We start from the raw sequence: 17,711 nt of genomic DNA on the forward strand, positions 1-17,711 counted from the left end.
TGTCAACAATCATAGTCTGTCATCTTTTCAACCTTCAACTCATGCACAGTACTAAATACTACTGGTTCTAAAAAAAAAAAGTACCTATACATAACAATGATCCTTGAGAATGAAAAAAAATTTAGTATGTAAAACAGATTTATTTAACATGATATACTGTAAGATAGTAAACTAATTATAAGGAATTGTGGGAGATGTGGTTTCTTTCTTTGGAAATTCTTTACTTTTATTTAATTTATTTTACTTTATTGTATATTATTAGTTACATTTTGTAGTTTACAATAATATACCAATGTAAATCTAAGCAGACGCCATTACAGAATTTTTAGTCCAAACCCCCTTGAACACTTTCGCAAACCCCAAAGGGTTTGTGAACCACCGGTTGGGAACCACTGGTTTACAGGATATCAAGCAAGATAAGGACATTGACAGAAATAATGTATGGAATAGGACATGTCAACATGGAATGTATTACTTAGGTGGAATCTATGAGTGCAATTCTAGATCAGTTGATTGGTGGTCCATGTATTTACGGTTCATTAGATATTGTTGAATAGAGACTATATTAATAGAATGGATGAGCCACCCTTTACCTTAGATCAGTTAGATCAAACAATGTGCAAAATTAGAAACAAGAGATTTCCAGTGATGAACTTACTAAAAGGAGAAGTAATTAGAATGTTTTGTTATTTGTATTTGAATTTACTACTAACAATGCTTAACATTTGTCTTAGTGATTGTTTCTTCCCACACCCCTGGAAGGATGCAATGCTGAAAGATTCATTAAAATCACCCCCAAACTTAAAAATGCTCCAAACTCATATCAGCTGATTGCACTACTTACAGCTTTAGGGAAAGTATGAGCAATAGCTGGCATTGAGAATAATAGAATATACCATCTGTAAGGCAGTATGGGTTTACTTGTGGATGAGAAACAGAAGATGCAATTCATGCTGTTTTTGGTTGTATTAAACAGTCTGAAACAAAATACAGGTGTCTCTGTAGATTTTTCTGGGTCCTTGGACATAATAGATTGGAACAGTGTATTAATAATGTTAAGAATGGCAAAATGTTTATCTAAATTTTATTGTATAATTTTAAGGACTTCTTTGGGGAAAGAATTGTAACAGTGCGATCTAGTGTGGGTAACATAATGCATAAGATTGTTAAGGGATATCCAGGGATCAGTGTTCGGCCCATTAATGTGGAACCTGGTATTAGAAGTTTGGCTGCGTTGGGATATACCTATCATAATAATGATTGCTTATGCAGATTACCTCATTACATTGGTGGAAGGGGTTTTATTTGAAACATTGAGAGAAGATTAGAAATTTTGATGTAAGGTTTGGATTAGTGGTGTAAACTCCATGGGCTAACAATATCCATTTCAAAGACACATATTATAGTAATGAAAAGATGCTTAATAAGGACTAGGCTGCCTGTAGTTAGAGTAAATGGTATAAGTTTACGAGTAATACAGCAACTGAAGTATCTAGTTGTATTTTTTGACCGCACAATATCATTCAATAGCTATATTTTGTATGTATGAGACAACACTAGGAAATTTATAGGAATGATATTAAGAATTATAATATCAGAATGGGGGATATGTAGCAAAGTTTTGCATCTTCTGTGTGACTGCATTTTTGTTTCAATTATTACATGTGTGCTTGTTCTCAGTTTGGTTTGAGTGAGTAGTCTAAGACAGTGTTGTTGTTGTTGTGAGGAAGCTTAGCTCAATACAGAGAGCAATGCTGCTAAGAATTACCATGGCTTTGTAGAACAGTGAAATACTGTCATTTCAGGTTATAGGCAGAAAAATGCCATGAATTCATTAAATGCTGCACCGGGGGGGGGGGGGGGGAATTCTCAAGTTACCCTGAGAGAGAGAGAGAGAGAGAGAGAGAGTCAAATGTAGAAGAGAATCACCAAGAAAATGAAGAATGATGATATCCAGCTCAGGACCCTGGGTGTGCCATGGAGGAGAAATTGTGAAGTTAAACATAAAAAGGCACCTGGGTGGATAGAATCTCTCCAGTTATTTTGAAAGAAGCAGTTAGAAACTGTTAGCCGTAATTATGAGAGCATCCTTAGATTCAGGGGATGTCCCAATGGACTGGAGATGTGCAAATGTATCCACAATTCACAAAGGGGGTTCAAAGTGTAACACAAATAATTGCAGATCTGTTAGTTTAACATCTATTTTAACTTCTGTTCCAGGGAAAATAATTGGGTCACTGGTTAAAGAACTGATGCAGGGTCACCCAGACAAGACTGCAGTAATAGTTCAGACCCAGCATGGGCTTGTTATAGGGAAGTCTTGTTTGACCAATTTGATTGGATACTAAGATGTTGTAGGTGCCTCCGTAGCCGGGTCGGAAGGAGCAGCAGTGCATAGCACACGCTTCTTGATTAGACCGAGCCCGTCACCACCAAATACAGAGGATGTGGAAAGGTCAGGGAATGACCACCGCATAACCCGGAGCAATATGGCCTTAGTTGCTAATGCTCCTAAAAACCAAATAACAAACAAACTAAGATGCTGTCAGAAAGCAACTGGATGAAAAAATAATTTTGATATCATATACTTTGATTTCAGGTAAGCTTTTGAATTTGGTTTTGTTTCATGGTTGACTGCTTTGCAAATTTGAGCAGTATGGCATTAAGGGCAAGTTGCTGCAATGGATAAAGTGATGGTTGAGTGGGAGATGGCAGAGAATGTTAGAAATGGACACCACTTTATGTGAACTAATGTTATTAGTGGGCTGTTTGTTGTTTTGTGTGTTTATCGATGAAGGTATATCAGGCTTAACGTCCATGTTTGCATATGATACAAAGTTTGGCATTGTTGTTAATGACAGTAACGAGTATGCTACTGCAACAGGATCTATTAAAGTTAGGCAGATGGGTTGAGAAGTGACAACTAAAGTTTAACTTTGACAAATGAAAAGTACTGTATATGGGTAGAAGTAACCCGAGAGAAATGTACCAACTGTGCGGTACTACATTCAGGGAGTTGGAGAATCAAAAAGACCTGGAGGTTATTGCACAGTCAGATATGAACTTCTCTGAACAGTGCAGATGGGCTGCCAGAGCAAGTCATGGTGTTTTGTCGATGATATATAGGAGTTTCGCTAGCATAGACAAGGAAGTGATTATCCCCTTGTATAAGGCAATGGTCAGGCCACACTTTGAGTACTGCGTACACATCTGGAGGCCTCATTTTAGGTAGGATGTAGAGTTGCTAGAACAAATACAGAGAAAAGCAATAAGATTGATTGATGAGAGGATCAAACGGTTGCTCTTACCAAGAGAGGCTTAAGTTCTGCAAGTTGTAGCATCTGGGGACTAGGCACTTGTGTGGTGATCTGATTGAGGTGTATAAAGCCTTGAATGGTTTAAGCAGGCTTGTTGCTGATGGGATTCTTCCACTTGCTCAGATTAAGAACCTGAGGGGACATAGATTCAAATTGAGGAAAGACAGTTGTAGAATAGATGTGTGGAAATTTGCCTTTAGCCAGCAGGCAGTTGATTGCTGGAACTGACTTTCATCTGTAGTTGTGGAAGTTGATAGCTTAAATAAATTTAAGGCTGAACTAGTCAAACATTTGCAGTGAATGGATGGATAAAATGGGAATTTTTTTTTTTTTTTTTTGTCTGATGCTATATAAGCTTGCTTTCTTGCATCCTATGTCTCTGCTAATGTTAATAAGTTCCAGAGCTCATAACGTAACATAGCTATTTATAATATATATTTATAAATGAATAAAATGATTCCAGATCTCTGTTTATCCTATTTTAATGAAATTTGAGATGGCAAAAGATTTTTCTGAAAGGCTCAACTTCTAAAATTTCATCAAAATCCATCTACTGGGAATTGAATTACAGTAAACCCTGCTATTCGCTGGGGTTACGTTCCTGAGAAATGTTGTGAATACTGAGTTATGGCTCCCATAGTAATAAAGGGGTTCTGTTCCAAAGTATGAAATATATAAGAAAAACTAGTCTTAAAATTTTGTCTATGTATGTATTATATGTACCTTCATAATATGACTATATACGTAGACAGTACATTGTGAAATGCAAGGATATGGCATTGAAATGAAAATAAGAAACAGTTTAATATTAAATGTAATATTTATTAGAAATTTTAAACAAATCTTTCAGACCAGCTTCGTTGCTAGCTAAAAAACTTATCCCGCCAGTGCTATCATTGTCGATGCTATCACCAGTTTCGCTAAAGTGTTGATAAAGGAGTTTTGCCTTTTTACGAATGATGAGTGAACTCAATGGAATTTTATTTTTAATTCGGTCTTCTATCCACAGATTTAAAGATTAATCCATTTTTTCTAATTTAACATCACGAGTTACAGAGCAAATTTTTGAAGCAATTAGCACGTTTTCACGGACACTACGGCCGAATTTTTCTTCCGATTTTTTGATTGATCGTACCGTTGACTCATTGATTTTATGTTTTGCCACTGAGGAGACACTTTCACCATTAGAAATTTTATCTAATAACTCAGTTTTATTCGCTAATATCATCACCTTTGATATTTTCACATTTCTCTTGTTATTCGTAGCCATATTTTTGTAGGGATTAGAAAGAACTTGTCCACAATAAAGTCACTTTCTTCCGTTAACACACTCGAAAAAGTCTGTTTTACACTGCAGAACGGTAGATTTATCACTTTTGTAAGCATATCAATTTATAAATTGATAAATTTATTCAATTTATAAGTGTATAAATTAAAAACAAACGACGAAACTTCCCATGGCAAGCGCATAACACATACTGAACAAGGATTAGCGAGAAACATCCACGCTCGCGATTTTGTCACCCCTCACCTCCCACACACTCACCGCTGTTTTGACTGGGAAAGATAATGTTAGCCACGCCCATGTTTTTTTATGGTGGAAAATGTTCACTGCGCTTTAAAATTTACATTTTTTTAGGTTTCATTTTATATTAAATCGGCAATTGCGAAACCGTGAATACAGTACCGCGAATAGCGAGGGTTTACTGTATTACAAGCAGATCAATGGGCATGGTGAAGACAGTAGCCACTTATGCATATATATATGTGAGAGTATCTAATAATGCGAGTAATTAGTTTTTAAAAAATGTAAAACTTTCAGAACATAATTGAAGAATTAGATAGTATGAATCAGAGCTGTAATGCTCAATACGTTCTACGTTGATATTAATATTTGTAAAATAATAAGAGGAGTTTACCTTAATATAGTACATAGAACACTTCCGTGTGATACTCTCCAGAAATTAAAATGAAAAAATCTAAAAACTTACATTAGAGTAAAAAAATAATTAAAAACCAATTTAACACAATCAAAAATCAATTTAATGCAATTAAAAATATTTAAAAGAATGTAACAAAAATAATCAAAACAATTTTTCTTTCCTTATTTGTAAAATAATAAGAGTTTACCTCAATATAGTTCGTAGAACACTTTGGTATGATACTTTAATAAAAAAATCGTTTTGAATATTTTTAATAGATTCTTTTTAATATTTTTAATTGTGTTAAATTGATTTTAATTGTGTTAAATTGGTTTTTAATTATTTTTTACTCAGTAAGTTTTTTTGATTTTTTTCGTTTTAATTTCTGGAGAGTATCATACAGAAGTGTTCTACATACTATATTGAGGTAAACTCCTCTTATTATTTTACAAATAATTCAAGAATGTAACATGTTCACGTTACATCTGATAACTTGGTTGCATTTTAAGGAGAAATATTTAAGCTTCCATTTTTGACTATTAAAATTATGATTACTTTATAAAAAATGAATTTTCCTATGCATTTACAATCTCTTCTGGTATTCTTTCAAGGGCTATGTGGGTTTTTAATTGAAGCCAAAAAATTTACTATTTTTCCATAGCAAATATTTATAAATTGGCATGGCAGTGAACAGTCTTATCATGTGGTTTGTTATGCAGCCTTTTGTAATGTTTTCTTTAATTACCCAGTAAACTGAACTTTAGGACTGAGCTTTTATATTAATAAATACAAGGCTAGTATTTCATTTGTTATTATAAAAGCTATATGTGCTCTTTTCTAACTTCATTAACATTAATACTTATATTTTTGTCCTTGTTCTTTCTATTTTAGGCTGGTCTTGTAGTTGGTGATATGATTTTGGCTGTAAATCAGACCGAACTTCTTGGAGCAGATTATGATGCTGTGAGTGTTTAGTGAATATATTCCATGATGAAGCATTTCAGGACACAGTCATTCAAGGCTAGATATATTAGAAGTTGGGTTTTATACATGCAGGGGATGTCCAACCTTTTGACTAAGAGCCAAAACAAATAAAAATATTGAAGGTTGTGGGCTGCCTTGGTTCTTGAGGGCAGTGGTTCATACACCACAAGGACAGTTCCTTACCCCTAATTATGCTTTTTCAAAATGGATAATTTTTGTTTTTAATGTTCATTTTTTTACATATTATAATCAATCCCAAAAAATCATTATCTGATATTAATAGCATTCTTATTATATAATTATAATAATATTGTTAAATCTAAATATACTGTGGAAGATGCTTAAAACATAATATGAAAGCGATACTGAATTTTTTTGAATTTTGCTGAAGATGGATGTTTTCAGTGTAAAAATGTTTCAATGTAAAAAGTCCATATGAAACCATAATTTGAGATGCATCGATTTTAAACTTGGAGGTTGCATAACTTCGGCCTCACCTGTATGCAGACCAAAATATGAAATGATCGGCTGGACACCCTTGCACTAATGAGACAAACAACTCCTATAAAATTTAATTAGTTCATTGGTTAGCATCATAGTATGTTAATAAATATACATTAAACTTGTGGGGTTAAGTGATAAAATAATGAACAATTATCTTCTGATTTTGCAGTATGTCTAAATCTTGAAATTTACAATGATTATGATATTTATCCTCCCTTTTTAAACTTTACATATTACATAAAAATATGGATATGAATTGCACCTGCATTGATGGAATTATAAAACTTAATTTTTAGATGTTTTATCCTTACGTTCGTTATTAATTGTTTAGCATGGATAAGCTTACAACTTGACAATATTATTTTTCACTTAGACAGTATCTTTTATACATTTTATTGTGGATATTGCTGGGATGGTCGCCGACCGGGCTAGCCGAGTGGGTAAAGTACCTGCCCGGCAACCCAAAGGTCGCGGGTTCGATTCCCGCCTTGGGCTTGGATCAAAGTACTGCAAAAACCTTGGGAGGTGCAATATGGCCACAGAAGCCGATGCGCCAACAACTACCAAATCAATCAAAATCAATCAAGCTGGGATGGTCAAGCATTTTGTACTGAATCTGTTAGATTAATGAGTATCTTGTAAATTTTGTTTTTAGAACAAATGCTCACATGATAGTTGTATGCCGGAAATAATCTATTGTAGTGCAGTCATCCCTTGATTTGCTCGGGGGTTATGTTCTGGGAAAACACTGCACAGTCCAAATCCATGCAATGCAAAATGTAGTTTAATTGACCTAATGAGGATTCTGTACCTGTACACACAAAAAAATAATAATAAATAGAAAATAATTGTCATCATTAGACAAGAAAATAATTACAGACATGTCCAGAATATTAATCTTGCTAATACGTACCTATAGATTTTTTATCTGAATTCATTACTTCTTCACTGTTTTCCTGTGATAAACTTGCAACAGTATTTGGCACTTTTTGGAAAGAAGTAGTTAAAATTGTTTTCTTAGAAGCATGCTGTTTTTCTGTATAAATTTCTTCAAAAGGAACTAAAGCTAATGATAAAGTTCTTCAAAAATTTAAATTCCTCTCCAAATTAAGAACTATATCCAGAGCTTCTTGGCTAAACTGATTTGCAAGTCTTAAAAATTCAGTTAGTCTCTTTGCGGTCAAATTTTTGTGTGAATCTTCTTTGTTTTTCTCATTTTTATCATCTTCACATTATGAAAAAATATTGTTCACTGATAATTGTTCTCTATAAGATTCAAGGACTTCTGTGATATCTGCTGGTTCCATTTCTTCAAATCTCTCTCTCTCTCTCCCTAGACGAACTCAATATTTTTTGCAGCATCAAGAATGTTATAATTCCGCTGATAATCTCGAATTGAAAGATTGCCTATTCCATCAGTAGCTTCTACCAATTGTAAAAAAGATCTTCTTAGGTAATAAAGTTTATAGGAAATTATAACACATTAGTCTGTCGGCTGAATTAATGAATGTATTTGCTGGAGGAAAGGTAACTTTCACATTTGGGTGCAGATCAGATAAATGTGTAGGATGACTGGTCACATTGTCAGGAATGAGCAAGATTTTGAATGCTATGTTCTTCTTCAGGCAATATCTTTTTGTTTCAATGCAAAACCAATTTAAAAACCAATCCTAAAAGATTTTAGCTGTCATACAGGTTGTTTTGCTCGATTTCCAGTGAACTGGTAAGGAGTTTTTGATATTCCTTTAAAAGCACGAGGATTTTCTGACATATAAATTAGAAGCAATTTACACTTAGTCACCCTCTGCATTGCCACATAACAAAAATGTTAATCTACACCGGTGTTCAAAGAAAGTGCATCACCTAGGAATTTCACATTTCTAACCCTTTTACATTAATGACTAGTATCACAAATAGAAATATAAAAAAAAGATATTAATAGAGGCAAAGCTGAGTAATATTTGATAGGTACTCTCAAAATATTCCAAAGCAAGCATTTGCAACCTTTATACAACTCTTTTCGTAAACACAATTATGGCTGAAATGTTATCAGAAGCCCTCAATTTTCTTCAGTTTATCATTTTCAATGGAAAACAAAATGAAAAGTTCACCAGGTGCAAACTAATATTTAGTTGAACCGCCTCCGACCCTGATGACAGCAGCACACCGTCGAGGCACTGACCAGATCAATTTCTGAAGATAATCAACTGATAGTTCATGGTTCCAAACACTAAGTATGGCTTCCTGAAGTTTAAAAAGGGTCTTTGGTTTCTTTCTGGCAACTGCAGATTCCACACGATGCCAACAGTTCTCTATAGGAATCAGGTCTGGGCTGTTTCCTGGCCAGCTAACAGGTATAATGGACCATTCTTCCAACCATTTTTTCACCTGTAACAAATGTAAACACATTACTGTCAAACCTCTAATGTAGAAATGAAGCAAAAGTAACTACAGAAGTGCCTACTTACACTTTTTGCCCAATGACAATTAGCAGAGTCCTGAAAGAAGCAGTTACTTGGCAGGTTGAAATGGTCTGTAATGGTTGGCAGCAATTTGCCTTACAATATAGCCAGGTATCCGTTGGCATTTACGGAACCGTTATTAAACATCAGGTGACCTACTCCGCGATATGAAATGCACCCCCATATCATTTGGCTGGTTTCACTGTAGACACCATACAGTGTGGATGGTATTCTTCACCACATCTATGGCAAATCGTTTGTCTCCATGCAGGCTGAATTTCTTCTCATCTGAGAAAATAAGACTTCACTGCTTGGGCGTCCATTTGACATGCTCCTTACACCAAATTAATCGGGCCTTTTTCATTTTTTGTGTGAGGAGGGGCTGCTTCTTCTTAGGACGACGGGCTACAAGTCCATTTTTGAAGAGGCATCTTCTAACTGTTACTGCACTTGCTATCATTCCTGTATGTTCTTCCCATTCTCTTTTCAGCTCAGACGAAGAAGCTTTATGGTTTTTAATGCATAAGCGCTTCAAACACAGTCCTGTTTTGGCATATAGACGAGTTTGCATCCGTTTCCTTTTTTCCTATCAGCAGAACTAGTATTCTTGAGTTTGGAAAAAAAAAAAATCTACTCACTGCTGAGTGATTATAAGATGCTCTATAAGTAATATGATGGGAAGAACATCCTTCCTCACTTAAAGCAACAGTATCACTCTTTCTTCATTGCGTCAACTGCATGTAACTCACCATAACAACACAGTCAAGGAATGACTGCAACTCTTGCAGAGTGTGCTTATATAGCTGAAAGTAACAGCTGATGCAATATTATGTTATCATTTAGCGTGTCAATCTTATCTGATGCAATCTGTAAGAAGTATTGCCATATACTTACATTATTTAGACGACAATTACAATTTTAAGGGGCGATGCACTTTCTTTGAACACCAGTGTATTTTTTGCGGTTTTTTCCTCTTTTGAAATAAATGTTTGGCTAGGCATATGCTTCAAAAATAAGCTGGTCTCATCAACATTAAACACTTGACTTGCTAGATAGCCCTGAGTTGCAATACATCCTGTAAAGTTTTCAGATACAAAGAAGCAGCTTCTGTATCTGCATTGGCTGCTTTGCCAGTTAATTTTAGATTGTGAAGATGTTGCCTTTTTTTTTTTTTTTTTTTTCAAACCAACCCTTAACTGTCCTGAAAGACGTCCGCAATGGATGGACTGGCTGCTTCTTCTTGTAAGCGATTAAAAATTTGCAGAGGTTTGGTGCAAATAATATCCGAATTAAGAGGCATTCTCTTTTGATTAAGATCTATCCAGAAATTTTTCAGTTTTCTTTAAGATAGGATTTCTCACTTTTGGAGTGCTTTTTGCAGCCTATGATGTTGGGACAGATAACTGAACTTTTAATTTTCTCAGCATTTTCCATAATTCGTCGAATGCTAGATTCGTTTATGGTGTATTCTTTTGCCAGGCACCTCCATAGCCAGGTGGGCAGTGGCAGCAGTGCGTAACACATGCTTCTTGATTAGACCGGGGTTCGAGCCCGTGATCCCCCAAATACGGAGGACACAGAAAGGTCAGGGAATGACCACCGCATATCCCCAGAGCAATCTGGCCTTAGTTGCTAATGCTCCTAAAAACCAAACAACAATAACAACATTCCTTTGCCAGAGTCACAACAGTTATGCCATTTTTCTAACTCCTTAACGATTTTTAATTTTTCCTCTAAATTAAAAATTTTTTTTTGTGTAGCTTTCATTATTTTAGGCAATAATTAAACACACTTTATATAGACAAGAAATTTTAAATCAACAAAAGCAGTGCTTACTGATAAAAGCACTTTATATTGTGCAAACCAGTAAAAGATTCTGTATGATAACTGATGAAGAAAAAATTATTCATCAGTTATTGTAATCTATAACTGATGCAGGGGTTCCCGAATTAGTAAGTTGTTTCAAAAATAACCGGACAAACACACCACCATTTATTGCTGTGTTTATTTATAAGTATCAGTTTTGAAATTCTTGTGTTATTTTTCTAAAGCACATTTCTGGAGGTCATGACCATAAAACAATAAAAACAATCTGTTCTTTCTGGTTTATTGTGCTTTTCTGTGCAATCTATTATAAATGGGGTAGTAAACTTGATCTTATTGCATTTGAAATAATCCCGATAGCTGGAATTCTATGGGATTTTATGTTATTATGGTGAAATGTGTTTCCCCTTCAATGAAATCTTCAGTCATGTAAAAATCATAAATAAATTTTAAAAATCTGCTCTTCATTTGTAATTTTTAAAGCTTAGTAAACAAAAATCATGCACGTAGCAATACTTGCCATGCAATCTAAAATTTTGGTAGTGAATATCTCACAGTACAATAGTGAAACCGTGCAAATCGAGGGATGGTTGTACTTTGTATTCTCCTTATTGCAATCACTTATTCTATAATCATTTATATTTCCTTCACTTCAGCCTAGTTATGTGAAAAAGGAAATGGTGGATGATTATTATAATCATATGTAAAAACATTTGACTTAAAAGAATTGGTAGTATGTGGATATTTGTCTAGACTCAAAAATAAAGCCACTGATGTAGAACAGATATCAACTTTTCAAGGCAAAACAGGTGATGTTGTTGTACAGGTTGGTACCAATGACATTAAGAGTAGTAGATCTGCAGACTTACTTAACGAATACAGAGCAATTTTGAATTAAAAGTTGCAAGTTAGGGTTAAATTTGAAGGCATCTGCAATTCTGCTCAGACATGATAGGAGGCAGTATGTAATTGAGACCCTTGTCGATTGATTTGGCCCTGGATAAACCATGCAAGGCTCATGGGATAGAATTTTTCTCAGCATGTTCTGTGCTTGTTAACAGGAGAGACTGCTTTTTCAGGGATGGGATAGACTTAAATAGAAATGGTGCAAGAATATTGTCTGATGCTATTGAGGCAGTGTTAGGCGAGTTGGAAAACTGCTGGCTTGGGGTGATATATACAGACTAATAGATTAACAGTAGCTGCAGGAAGAGGTGAAAGTGATTCTTGCACTTCTAATTGAATGAGGAGCAGCATGGAAAGCAAGGTGCTAGGAATTTCTAGAACTGTTCGGATTTATCATGAAAGAAGTAAATACATGGGCAGTGTTAGGGTAGTAAATAGTTAAAACAGATGCATGTATAACAATGATGGGAGCATAATATATAAATTTGATGAATTTAAGTGATGGTCAAAACGTCAAATGTAGACACTGTTGGGATATCAGAGACATGTCACACAGTTATGAGGAATGTAGAATTTGAATGTGGGGAGTACAATGTATGAAAGGGCAGACAGGATAGGAGGAGGGTTATACTCTTAGTTAAGAATGCATAACTTCTAAGGCAGTGCATCTAGTTGCCATGGGTAGTCAGTGCAGTATTGAGTTGGTTTGGTGTGACGTAAGCACTGGGAAAGCAAAATTGAGAGGAGTATGTTATATGCCTAATGACTCTGAGTACAACAAACAACTGTGTAGAGAATTAGAGTGAGGCAGTAAATCAGAATGTCTTAAACTGGGGATTTAAAATTTTCTAAGTATTGACTGGAACTTGTGGGTTGGTCACTCACAGATTAGCAAGAATTTTGTGGATTTATTGGGTGACTTTTCTACAGCAACATGTTAGAGAAGCAATAAGATGCAGTAATACTCTTTATCTGATTATAAGCAGCAATTATTCATGCATTTAGCCTCTGCAGATCAAAGAATCACTAGATGGCAGTGATGACAGTGTATTGATATGGGATTTACTTAAAGATGTTGCTTCCGTAAAGGAAGGAGTTTTTTTCTTTCATAAAGGTGACTACGGTGGTCACAGACAGTTTGTAAATTCTATACAATGAAACTAACTGATGCTGTTACAATCACCAAATTCTAAATGGGAAGCATTCAGAGAAGTAATCATACAAGATATTAGGCTTTTCAACTAGGAAATACTCTTGATGGTATAGCCCTAAATGGATGTCAGGTGAACTATTATTTATTATTATTATTATTTTGTTTTTAGGAGCATTAGCAACTAAGGCCATATTGCTCGGCGATATGCGGTGGTCATTCCCTGACCTTTCCGCATCCTCCGTATTTGGTGGCGACGGGCTCGAACCCCGGTCTAATCAAGAAGCGTGTGCTACGCACTGCTGCTCCTTCCCACCTGGCTACGGAGGCGCGTCAGGTGAACTGATGAGACTTGTGGCAGAGAAGAATGTATGGGATGCATGCAAATTATCAGGCAAAACAGATACCTATGGTAGATATAACGTCTATAATCAGGGCACGTTGGTGGTCAGGCAAGTGAAAGCAGGTTATGAGAAATCTTTGGCAAAGGATGCAAAGAAAAACATCAGACTTCTTTACTTATATAAACAATAGAAGGAAGGGGATGAATAAAATTGGTCCACTTGATATTGATGGTTCAACTGTTGATGATCCTGCTTTGGTTGCTGAGAAACTGAATTGTATTTTGTATCTATATTTATACATGAGATTTTCTTTAAGAAAGGGTATGGCAGATGTTTATCAAACTGTAACAAAGAACTAAATGATTTTGTTATAACTAAGGTGAAATTGGATGATAAATTGTTGAAGTTAAATGTAAGTAAGGCAACAACTGTGGTGGATGGGATCTATCAAGTTATATTAAGCGAGGCAGTGATGGAAGTAAGCAAACCCTTAGCCATAATTATGAGAGCATCCTTGGATTCAGGAGAGGTCTCCGCAGACAGGAGACGTGGTTTTACTCTCATCTACAAAAGGGGATTAAAGAGTGACGCTGTTAATTGCAAACCTCTTAATTTAACTTCTTTTCCAGCAAAAATAATCAAGTTGCTATTGAAAGAATTAATGCAGGATTATCTAGACAAGCCTGGAATGATACTTAACATGGAGCATGCGTTTGTTAAGGAAAAATCTTGTATACCCAGTTTGATTGGATACTATGAATGTTGTCAGAAAAGAACTGTATTCAAAAAATAATTTTGATGTTCAGGAAATCTTTTGATACTGTTGCACATAAAAGACTTGACTTGGTGCATTATAGCCGCAGGTGCTGTTGCGCCATAAGCCTAAGCTTAAACGAACAAACATAAGACTGCTGTTCAAGTTGGAGCGGTGTGGCATTAAGGACAAGTTGCTACTATGTATAAAGGGATGGTTGAGTGGGAAATGACAGAGTGGTCATTGATGATCACTGATCTTCATGGATTAATGTTATTAGTGGAGTCGCACACAGTTTGATGTTGAGCCCTTTGTTGTTTTCTATATTTATCAATAATATTGATGAAGGCATATCAGGCTTAATGTCCAAGTTTACAGATAATACAAAGGTTGGCAGAGTGGTTAATGGAAAGAATAATGGTACGCTACTGCACACAGGATCTAGATAAGTTAGGCAGATGGGCTGAGAAATGGCAAATGAAGTTTAACAGTGATAAGTACAAAGTACTGTATATTGGTAGCAGTAGCCCCATAGTAACATGTTAAGTGTGTAGTACTCCACTCAGAGTAGTGGGAAATGAAAAATACTTGGGATAATTGTACCATTGGATATGAAGTTCTCTGAGCAATGCAAACAGGCTGAAAGTCAACTCATAGGATTTTGTTAAATATATACAGGAACTACAGTTGGTAAGGGGAAAAAGGGAGTGCACTTCCTTATCAATGAAGAGCACTCACTACCTTGTTCCCCTTACCAACTTTGGCACCTGTGAAGTGATCCAATTGATGTGTTTGAGGCTTTGAATTAATTGGGTGAGCTCAGTGCTGATGGGATTCTTCTGCTCTCAGACTACACACATGAGGGGTTAATGATATACATGAAATTTGCTAGCAGGGACAAAGGCAATTTTCTCATTGTATAAAGCAATGGCTAGGCAACGTCTTGAGTACTTCATACAGGACTGGAAGCCTCATGTTAAGAAAAATGTGTCTCTTCAAATGGGTGTAGAGAAGTATAACCAGATTAGTCAAGGATGCAGAGAGATACTCTGACTACAAGATACTTTGGTTGTTCTGTAAATTGCAGCATTTGGGAACTAGACACTTGCATGATGACCTGATTTTAGTGTTTAAAGTTTTTATTGGATTTAGTAAACTTGACTTTGGTATTCCAACTCTTTCTCAGTCATTGCACACAAGGAGACACATGAATTCAAATTGAAAATGAATGGCTGCAGGATAGATTAACAAAAATCAGCTTTTGGCCAGAGTCATTGTTGGAGCATACTACCATCTGGTGTCATGGATGTGTGTAGTTTGAATAAATATTTAAGGAAAAATTAGACATTATTTTTTTGGGGATGTACGATATTATTTTTTGTTTTGCTGATGCTATATAAGCTTGCCAGTACTGCTGCTACTACTATTAATATTAATCAGTAGCTGAATTTTCAGAAACAACAGGGAAAAGAGTTTTTAAAGAATGGTGTGAATTGTATCAACCAGAAATCTGTAGCAGAATTTCAGTCAAAAGTTTGTGCTAAATGATCATGATTGGCAATAACACATATGTGAATGAAAAAATGATTTCAAATAAAATGCAAACTGCTGGAAAGGGTTAACCAAGGACTTCATCAGCCGATTTTTGACACAGTATTACTACTGGGAGAATTGCGTAGTGTAAATATCTGGAGCAGGGTTTGGGAACTGAACCCTGCTCCAGATATTTACAAAAAGACCAATATATTAACCAAGATTTTTATATGCAGCTATTAAATTATTGGAAAGCTGATTAATACAAATTTTGCGTATACTCTAATGTTAACGTGCACCACGTTGACTAGAGAAGCAATGAAGCATTTCATCCACATTATGTGCAAGGTGTTATATGAACTGGTTGGTAGGTCACTGATGCTTTGGGAATGTTTTCACTATTATGTAATGGGTCTCACTACTTGAAATACCGAACAGATTATATCAGGCTGTCTGTTCAAATATTCTGGATGATGAGTTGTTTTGCTGAACATTTGATGGATATTCGTGTTTTTCATATTTCTGTATTCCAGGATAACAGCTGTCTCTTTCACAGAACATCTGTCATTTTAAACTCATTGGTATGTAGAACACAAGGAAGTGGTAGAATATTTAATTTGACCAGCCAAGGCACCAGATTTAAATAAACTCTGAAGATTGAGCAATCTGATGATAATTTTTGTCTTCGGTAATAGTCATCAAAAACATAAAAAATTTGTTCTGTTGAGACATATTGTCAATCACTATTTCTACAAAGAAGTTATACAGTGAGTAATGAACAATTACATATATGAATTCAGAAGGGCATTCTCGAGATCGAGTATTCATTCAGTTATTCAAATGCTTTCTTACTCACTGTATGTATCTGATCTGATCTGATAATGGCATATGTTTTAAAAGAATTGAAGATAACTTAATACAAAGTGTTGCAAAGTTTAAAAGTATTTTGATAACTCTTAGTTTTGTACCTCCTTTTGTACAATACATTTTTATTAACTAATTAATAATGTTATGTAGTTTTTTGTAGTTTAATTAAAATGAAGAATCCTAAAACCATCTGAATATTTATTTATTATTAATATATATATATATATATAAAGTTAAAACATTATTTTTGCAATGTACTTCAGGCTACATCTATATTAAAACAAGCTGAGGGTCTTATCACCCTCGTAGTAGCAAATCCTACCAAGCCTTCGCCAGGATTTATTGATGATTATAGAGAAGACAGATCTATAGAAAGTGGAGATAAGTCTATAGACAAAATATCAGTATCCAGGTTATCCAATACAAAGAAAGAAAGAGGTAAATTTGATTGCCTTAGCTGTGTTTTTAATTGACCTAATATAAACTGCAGTGAGGTATTTTCTTTATTCTCTAATTGAAGCATGTGGGTAAAAAGAGCTGATATATCTTCATTATTAAAAATTTAGTCTTGTTTCATGCATCGTATATGTGATGCAAATTAATTGCTGCACTAATTAATTAATTAGACATACCAACACTGTATTTAAGCACCGATAAATATTGTGTGCTTATTATATTTTATATAATCTAATTTTTGTAGAAGAATAAGAGAAATTTTCCTCAGTATGATATGCAGAACACTTCCATATGATACCCTCCAGATGAAACATTAACGCAAAATGTTTACAGTAAAAGATCAGCTGAACACAATTCAAAAATTCTAAAATTCAAATAAAATTTTTTTTTTTAAATGAATTAAAAAATTAATTAAAGTTAAACGTAAGTTTTGAAAAACGATTTTCCTTCCTGATGTAGACAATGCTTTTCAATCATGTCTTGTGATCACGGTATGAAAATTATGGAGTGCGTGAGCTTGAATCTTAAGCAGAGAGATTATTTGTCCTCACACGTGTATGAGAAATGCCGTGATTATTTGTCTTTATGCATGAACGCAAAACACCACAAATCGGAGATTAGATATGAAAGACGAACATTAATAGAATTCTAATGTAATTTAATTTCGACAGTTTCTGCAATTAATAGT

At 34.8% G+C, this 17,711-nt stretch overlaps 1 protein-coding gene across 1 annotated transcript in view; it reads left to right on the forward strand.

Annotated features, from left to right (window-relative positions):
* LOC150078991 (multiple PDZ domain protein-like) overlaps positions 1–17,711 on the forward strand; it is a 798,800-nt gene that overhangs the window by 499,045 nt on the left and 282,044 nt on the right. Inside the window, exons 15-16 of the mRNA XM_090382913.1 lie at positions 6,131–6,202; positions 16,831–17,005. Of these exons, the coding sequence (XP_090239039.1) occupies positions 6,131–6,202; positions 16,831–17,005 (247 nt within the window). The remainder of the gene's footprint in view (positions 1–6,130; positions 6,203–16,830; positions 17,006–17,711) is intronic.

Source organism: Mastigoproctus giganteus, chromosome 10, assembly GCF_048544385.1.
Source record: "Mastigoproctus giganteus isolate SK-2022 chromosome 10, ASM4854438v1, whole genome shotgun sequence".
Classification (NCBI taxonomy): domain Eukaryota; kingdom Metazoa; phylum Arthropoda; class Arachnida; order Uropygi; family Thelyphonidae; genus Mastigoproctus; species Mastigoproctus giganteus.